The sequence below is a fragment of the Alnus glutinosa genome, chromosome 5 (genome assembly GCF_958979055.1).
Source record: "Alnus glutinosa chromosome 5, dhAlnGlut1.1, whole genome shotgun sequence".
NCBI classification, from domain to species: Eukaryota; Viridiplantae; Streptophyta; class Magnoliopsida; order Fagales; family Betulaceae; genus Alnus; species Alnus glutinosa.
Window position 1 is genome coordinate 18,653,614 of NC_084890.1, and position 8,988 is coordinate 18,662,601.

Genomic DNA, 8,988 nt, shown 5'->3' on the forward strand with positions numbered 1-8,988 from the left:
TGGGGTGAAGACCAATTCACATCGGCTTGCAATTGAATTTATGGCAATTTCTTGCTTAATAATTTTAGAATATCTACACTTGTGATGATAGTGACTGGGTGTGGAGCAATACTAGGATGTACATTAGTTAAAGCCATTTGTTTACAATGTAAATGATGCTTTAAACTATTTCTTGATGGCATTTTTTTGTTTATCTTAAAATTTGAATGTTTGTTGGAGGTAAAAAGGGAGATGTTATTGGTTGATAATTGCCTCATGGAGCATTATGTTATTTACTTTTACTTTTACTTTCACTTTCAATGCGGGTATCACATGGTTTTGTCTTCCAACTAATTAGCAAAGGTTGGCCTTCAAAGGTGGCCTCCTTGGAATCATAATAAAAATAAGATCCACCTAAAAGAATTTTCCTCTTAAATAATTTGAGAAAGCTTTGTACCATTCGGTTAGAGCAAAACATCTACCCAAAACAATTCAAGGGAGGAAACCAACCACATACACATATATCCAAAAATTCTTAAGAAATAAACCATCTTAACATAACAAATTGGTACAATATTCACCATCATCAAATAAAATCAACAACACATAACCACCAAGTTCCTAGACCTTCCACCATGTTCCTTCATTCATGAGACCACTAAGATCCTGCAAGAATTTAAAAAACAAATTCAAAATATAGTATTCATGATTCAGTTTCTTTTTTAGTTGCATTCTTCTTAATCAGAAAATAATATACCTTCAATTTTGAACTTATTTAGTTGTTTCCTCTTGTATAAAGCTTGGATTAGAGAAACTCCTAGATACAAGTGTCTAAAAAGAAAAGATTTTTTTTTTTTTTTTTTTTTTTAAATATATATAAAGAAAATAAGATATAATTGAATTTATGATAAGCTCAGCAGTAGATTAACTAAATAAGTCAATTATGCAACTTTGTAATTAAAACATGTGTTTATGAATATATTACCTTAGATATTTGGGTAAAGTTAGGAACATGAGCATATGTGATATCATCGTTACTCTTCTGTGCCATGCAATCATATGCTTCTATACCCTGTAAAAATCTTATGCGTTTAGTAAGATAATAAAGTTGAACATGAGAAGTCAATAAAAATAATTTAGTAGACTACCTTTGTCACTATGATTTCCTTTGTTTGATTCTTTGATGTGCCTTCTTTTGGTTTCTTCACATTTTCCATCCATGACTTGGGTCGATGTTTCTTTTTACGATAAGTCTCTTTTTTCTTTATTCCTTTTGGTCCTACCGTGACTGAAACACATGATTGATCTTCTTTGTCCACAATATTAGCTGAAAGCCTAATATTATCTTCTTTCGCATTACCTTGGCAATTCTTTGCATCACAAAGTCTTTTCTTCAAATCTCCAACAATTGCATTTAGAATATTAAAGCCTTCTTCAGTTTCACATGCCTCATTCACCAATTGAATATATTTAGGACACAAAGCTCGATACCTATCTGCATATTCCAATCGAATATCTGACTCAATGTCCTTCTTTGTGAAATATTTTGCATTCTCATCTTTTGCGTCTTTTCTCCATCTCTTTGTAATATATCTGTCAGGAATCAACTTGATATCCAATACATCAAGAATTTTTAGAGCATGTCGACACAAAATACCAAATGTCTCAAGCTTTCTACAACTAGAAGACAAAGTTTGATCTAATGGATTCCACATAATTTTGTATTCTCCATGTCCTTTGAAAACTCCAACAACATATGTGTGTGTCGCTTGACTTGCATTGTGGTCGATAAAGGAGAGTGGCGGTACCTCTTCAACTTCATTTTGAAATAACTCAAACACCTTAGGCGTGTACAATTTTGCTACTTGATTCAAAATAGGCGAGCTCTTGAGATTCAATCTTGATAATTTTTATCTAGAATTGTATTCTGCTTCTAATTCCTTATCACGTTTTTGATTGACAACTCTTTCAAAATGAGTGAAAAATTCTAGTATATTGAGATCAGTACGCAAGCAATCCTTCAAGTCACAATTGAATCTCTCACTTAGTTGTGTAGTCCTCATTCCTGCCGTGAAGGTCCTCTTTTCATATGCTTGGGCCCATTTCTTCTTCAATTTAAATATATCCAGTAGCCGTTTATTTTCACGAGCATCGTATTTTTCCAACATGATATTCCAAGCAGATAGAAAGTCATTTTCATCATTATACTCATAGACACATGCTAAAAAGTCTTTATTAAATCGGGACCCACCTTTAAGTAAATAGCCCAAGTGCCTATTAGCATTCTGCCACATGTGCCAACTACATAACCCATGATACGTTTCAGGCATCACTTCCTTGATAGCAGCTGACATTGTTGCATCTTGATCAGTGAAAATAGTAATTGGCTTCTTTCCGGACATTGCTCTAAGAAGGTCTCAAATAACCATACAAAAGACTCAATTGTTTCATCAAATAATAGAGTAGCTCCAAATACAACAGTCTCTCTATGGTGATTAAGTCCCAAAAATACACCAAGTGGCCTTGCATCTCTATTTGTGCTATATGTTGTATCAAACGTTATTGCATCACCAAAGTGGCCATAATCAATGATCATTCTTGCATCAGCCCAGAAGATATTAGTAATCAACTCTTCAACATCCAATTGAAAAGCATAATAATACGAAGGATTTTCTTTAAGTTAACCCCTGAAATATCTTTCCAAACTAGCAGCTTCCCCAAACTTCAAGGCTTTTTGCCACTTATTGCGTAGATAGTTCTTATGATCTTGCTTGGTAAAACCAAGGTTATCACCTCCACCAACTTGCTTACTCATAAGCTGATAAGAATCCTTTAGTCTTAAACCCGATTCATATGCCAAATCAATCTCAGCAGCTTGAGTTATAGACATTTTCCGTTGTGATGGCATCATGTGCTGTTGAGAGATGGAGATTATGATTATGTTCAACAATGAAGTCAGTCACTATGTATTTGCCACTATCTCGATTATATACAATACCTAAACGTGCATTGCATCCACATCTTGTTTCCGCTCGAGGTTTTCTTGTTTTAGTATCTCGCTTGTCTATGCCCTGAATTCCCCCATTCTCGCACACAAATCTCCTTGAAGTAACAATTCTGGTCTTTTAACATTTGTTCACATACTCTTTTATGATATTAAAACCTGTCATTCTCCCATACTCATTATAAAAATTATATGAAATCTCATCTGATTCAAACTCCATGCCTTTTGATGGTGTAAGTTCCATAGGCATATTTGGGGACACAAAATCTTTCATTGAGACATCCATATATTATTATCCCTAAAAGAAATTACATTACCAACCAAAAACATTAATTCAAATTATTGTTCTTAAATAATAATATTCACTGATATTTATTTAAACAATATCCTACATCAAAATCAATTTAATGGTTTCAAATTTCAACCAATGATGTGCTACACCCCACTAAAAGCCAAAATTTAGCTTTATAACTAAAAAATCTTATTGTACCTTCCTTCAAGAATTTAGCTTGCCTATTTTTTTTAGCACATATATTGGGAATAGGATCCCATATATTGAGTTGGTCACAAGCTAAATACCAAAAAAAAAAAAAAAAAAAATGCCATTTTTTTTTTTTATTATTTTTGCACTCGGAAGATTAAGACTACAAAAACCAAGCCATTTTTTTCTTTTTGCATTCGGAAGATCAAAACTACAAAAACCAAGCCTTAAAATATGAAACGTCATATAATAACCATACCTTGAATCTTGATCCAGCGAGCTTGATGAGGAGTTGATAACTGTAGGAAGAGAAATGAGTTAGGAAGAGGAACTGAGTTACGGAAAAAAATCAAGAAGACCACATATTTTGCATTTCTCTTTTCTCTGTCATTTCTCTTCTTCTTTGTAAAGAGGACATTCACGTTGAGTTGGATCCTTTGTTTCCACATGTTGCCGCCTATTTTTTTTTCGGAAAAGAAAGCTTCAGTCCACAGGCACACCAATTCACGTTTTTAGAATAGAGGAACTAGTGAGTCAGTGACAAGACATGTGCTTTTTTTGAAGTTATTTTTCCTGTCATTTTAAGTTATTTTTTTCTTGACAATGTTGCCGGTTGATGGCCTTGGATCTCTTTAAAGAGATCCAGGCCATCAATTGGCTCTTCTCCAATTCTTTAGAACTGGAGAGGATCCTATTCTGCTGCAAGGGGGGGGGGGGGGGAGATGGTGATGCTGCGGTGGAGAGAGGGAAAAAATATAGCCTAAAAACCAAGAGAGACGAGGAGGGAGGAAGGAGGGAAGAGATCCCTCCTCCCAAGAGTGGTTGCACAAGTTAGTGGAATGGCCTCACTAGGGAGGTGGAGAAAAAAATTTCAAACCCTAAAGGTTGAGAGCTTCTCACTCTAAAAGAAAGAGAGAGACGCAGTTAATCGGACGAGCAAGTTATTGCTTCTCTGATATCTAATTTCCAATGGTATTACTTATCTCCTCTACAAGCATATGAAGTGGTAGACTTAGGATTAAGAGTTTATTTGGTGAGGAATGATAACTTACAAAAACAAAATGGATAGATATATTTCTCCTTTGATAGTTGTTATATCATGTTAACAAGTGACCTTTAGTTCGAATCACTTAATTGACCTTTGGATGTGGGCCAATATTTAAAGTGTTTAGAGTTTATTAGTGTAGATAATATATTCATGTGATTAGCTATGTGTACAAGAGTTTTCTTTACTATGACCCCTATATAGTTAGTGTATAAGGGTTGTGATGACCCATTTTTTATTTTTACACAAACATAAATAAGTCATTACAGTGGCATGACGATAAGTCATCCAGCCAACTCATAGCAGAAGTCCCATAACCTGTACCAGATATATCAAAGTTATACATCTATGCAGCGGAAAACACAACTCTATTAAAACCAATATCAGTTAATTACAACGATAGAGCCAATTAGCTGTCTATCTGTTTAAAGCTTAATAAAAGTGTTACTTACATTACATTACAAAAAGATGGTTTCAACAAAAGAATTCGTGCCACAAGCGGCACAAGTCATAAACAAAAGTATAAACCAAAACATGGGCTATTCTCCTGTCCAACACCTACAACTATTGCGATAGGCTTCAGTCATAGTATCCCAAGTACCTAGCCATTGGGCCGTCGTCGATATCAGCGGTACTTACAGCCAAAGAAACATCATCTACATGGTCGTGGAGTGAAAGTATGAGTTCACCAACATAGGAGTATAATACACACTGGTTTTCACAATGAGCCAATCTTTACATTTTTACCATATGTTTATTGAAAAATAGAATGACTTCTAATTTATCGTGTGTGTGTGTGTGTGTGTACAATGTGTAACAAAATATTGTAAATGCGGAATTTAAAGAACACAAATATTTTGTTAACGAAGTGAAAACTCAATTAAGAGAAAAACCACTCCGGGGCAGCCAATCCCAGGAAATCCACTATCAAAAGACAAAGTTAGTACATAGACAGTAACACTCACATACCCGATGCAGCGATCGTATCTAGCACTCTAACATGTAACCCAAAATGAACGCCTCCCAACCAAGTCTTCTACTTGAAGGGGTCTTCTATGGATTACTTTACCTTAAGGCTCTAAAATGAGCTAATTAAAAAGCAAAATGTGTTTTAGATAAGGAGAAGACAAACTGTTGGACGTTATTTTTGCCCCAGATCAGTTAAATATACACAAGATGAAGGTTTTAGAGTATTTTCCAAAGATTTCACAGATAGTGCTCAACCTATTGACATCCCAGTAAGACTACCTGTGAAATATGTACAATGATCTTTTGATTGAGATCCTGGTAAGACTAGTCGATTTTAAAGGAGTACATTGGCTTTCTTAAATTTGGATAAAACTCACCCAAAACCCATTGCATTGGCTTCCCTACTGATTCCCTAAAATAACATTCAACTAGATTGGCATTGTAGCTCACCCCAAACATTCTTTAATACCTATTAGAATATATATTTCATATTACATTGGTTTATTTTCTTATAATAATAATTTTCATTTAATTTTGATTGTAATCAAAACTATAGATTTGATTACCATTTTATATTCTCCTTTAATCTATTTCCTTGTAGGGTTTATTCCCTTCTTTAATTAGTTTAGCTTTGAAAATTAATATGACTCCTTATTTACCAAGTGTGTGCAATAGTGTGTAACAAAATATTACAATGCAGAAATTAAAGAGACAGATATTTTGTTGATGAAGTGGAAACTCAATTAAGAGAAAAACTACTCCGGGGCAGCCAAACCCAGGATATCCACTATTCAGAAAACAAACCTAGTACATAGACAGTAACACTCACATACCCGATGCAGCGATCGTATCTAGCACTCTGACGTGTAACCCAATAGGAACGCTTCCCAACCAAGTCACCTACTTGAAGGGGTCTTCAATGGAATCCTTTACCTTAGGGCTAACCTCTAAGATAGACTTCAATTCAGCATATCAATAGCACTTGGCAACGGTTTGAGAGTGAGCGTATCAGCGCAATAACTTCTAAAATAAACTCTTTAAGCACTACGGAATTCACTACCGAATTCTTACAAAATACATGCTTAGGGGTCTCTATTTATAGGCCATAGAAACCTAAATCGCGTCTAATGAAATTTTGCTAGACGACGTCCAAAAGGTAGCTGAGGGCGTCCGGATGGACAATTGTGCGATTGGCTTTCCAAATTCACTTGAAATTCTTTCTTGAATAGAGCCGCGTCCGGACAGTGATGCCCTAGTGTTCTGACGGTTGCACTTCGGTTGCAAGCAATTTCCATATTAAGGCTTTAGCGTCCGAACCATGGAGACTGATGTCCGGACGGTTGAACTTCTACAGCACACAATTTCCATATTAAGACTTGCGCGTCCAGACCAAGGAGACTGGCGTCCAAACGGTTGAACTTTGTATGCACGACTTGCCTTATTAAGGATAGCGTCTAGACCGGAACACACATCGTCCGGACGGTTGCATCTGTCTTCCCATATCTGTGTTTTGGAAAGAAATCTTTTGACTTGTCGAACACTAAAAGGAGTCCGGATGTGTTGTTGAGATGTCTGGATGGATGCAACCTGGAGCAGTTCGAAGCTTCTGGACATAGAGGAAGGTTCGGATGGAAAGTTCTCGTCGTCCAGACGGATGATGCTTTGACAGCTGAGCTTCCGGACGGAATATCACATCGTCCGAACGGATGCAAGGGATCTAATTTCTCTGACATGGAATCTATGCAGAATCTTCTAGAAGTATAACTCTGAATAAGTAGACTCTGAAAATAATTGAATGCCTGTTTAAAAGCATCATTACATAGAAGTGATTTTGTCCAACATAATGCAGCCAATCAAAAACTAACAAACTCCCCATTTGGCCATTCTATGACAAAAATACTCGACCGGTTAAAAATACAATCCCGGTCCAAATGAAAAAAATACTCCCCCTTTTTGTCACAAAAGGACAAAGGGTAAAACGGAGTATTAAGAAAAACCACAAAATAATTACTCCCCCTATATGTCTCAGTAGGACAAGGGTAAACAGAGTAAAAAATAACCAAGAGTTATAAAGTTTTACAAATTATCCAAAAACAGAAAGATAAAATGTCTCAAAATAAAAGCCAAGCACCAAGGAAAAACTCAAACAGCCTCAGCCATAGGAACATCATCTTCGTCATCACTGCTACTGCTAGACGGATGATGGTGCTTGAGACACTCCTGGATGTCTAACTGCCTCTACTCCACACGGAGGTTAATAGAGTGAACCTCCTGCTGCATAGATGACATCGCCTACTGCATAGAAGAGACAGTCAGCTGCATAGAGCTCATGGCCCCTTGTAGAGATGCCAAAGCCTCCAAAATTTGAGCATAATCGGCATCCTGCTGTGGAGGCTGTGGGGCAGTGTGAGGGAGATAGAGTACCAATCCTGATGGTAGAGACTTGCTCCTCGCCCTACGGGACGGCATGAAAGAACTCTCGGAGCTCATCCAAAGATGGAGCCAAAACAACGTCATTGAATGGACTGGCTGAAATCTGAAGCACTGGCACCCCGATGATTTGGTTGATGACCTGAGGATCAACCATGATAACATGCCCTGCAATGCAGGACTGTAGAACAATCCCATTGTCATCACCTTGAGTTGGGCATAGAACTGCCTGACCAGCCTGGTGAGCACAATGCAAGTGCAGTTGTGGAGGTATCCCCAATGATAGGTTTGGATGATCTCATGGATACTATCCAGTGGAGCAACCATAATATCTGCTCAAACAACATTCCTCTCAGGAATGACAGGTCTGTTCATAATCTTGGCTCTGGAGGTTGCCACATCCTCCTCTGTCCTCTGTTGGACTCTGCGTTGTGGACTATCAGCAGACATGATTATGCAAAAATAACCAACAAGGTATGCCAAAAATATTCTAAAAAATATTAGGTTTTTGTTAGTTCAAAAAAAATCCGGCATTATAATGTGAGTAAAATGGACTTTTCCAAAAATTACAACCAATAAGTAACCCAATACAGTCCAAAAGAATGCCAAAAAAAGATAATCCCAACACAGCAGATATCACAAATATGCAATTTTAATCTCAAACAAATTCCCAAAAGATTCAATATTTTAACAGTTAATAAAACACTGAAAAGAATAAAAAGAACTAGAAAAATACTTGGAATGAAGAGAAAAATGCACAAAAAGACAAAAAACACCTAGAAATCGTGGAAGATCCTCTAGAAAATCACACCCAAAAGAGACAAAAAGAGAGAAGAAAAGCCAAAGAGGTCCGCTGGCTAGGGGAGAAAGCGATTTTTAACCCTGTGGGGTCCTCGTCCGGACGTATCACTAACCCATCTGGATGCGTAAGCATGCGACAAGGCCGTGCATGTCCAGACGTGTCACCTGACCTTTCGGCCGTCTGAGCCGCACCCGTCCGGACGCAAGGAGAGACTGTTTGGATGCTTCACACTGAAAAATAGAAATTGAAGAAAAATTTGCAGAAAAAATATTTTCCCT

The 8,988-nt window shown here is 36.8% G+C and overlaps 1 protein-coding gene across 1 annotated transcript; it reads right to left on the minus strand.

Annotated features, from left to right (window-relative positions):
• Positions 1-600: 600 nt before the first annotated feature.
• Positions 601-1,694, minus strand: LOC133869036 (protein FAR-RED IMPAIRED RESPONSE 1-like). The gene is made up of 3 exons (XM_062306015.1): positions 1,128-1,694; positions 965-1,051; positions 601-645 (listed from the first exon to the last, which is right to left on the minus strand). Exons 1-3 carry the CDS (start codon positions 1,692-1,694, stop codon positions 601-603), a joined length of 699 nt encoding a protein of 232 aa, XP_062161999.1.
• Positions 1,695-8,988: the final 7,294 nt, after the last annotated feature.

What these genes read in the sequence shown, in the direction of transcription:
- LOC133869036 (XM_062306015.1), bottom strand. Translation starts at nt 1,694, where the DNA reads ATGTGGAATCCATTAGATCAAACTTTGTCTTCTAGTTGTAGAAAGCTT. An exon ending in AGGAAATCATAGTGACAAAG is followed by an intron (nt 1,052 to 1,127) that starts GTAGTCTACTAA and finishes AGATTTTTACAG; the next exon opens with GGTATAGAAGCATATGATTG. An exon ending in ACTTTACCCAAATATCTAAG is followed by an intron (nt 646 to 964) that starts GTAATATATTCA and finishes AAATTCTTGCAG; the next exon opens with GATCTTAGTGGTCTCATGAA.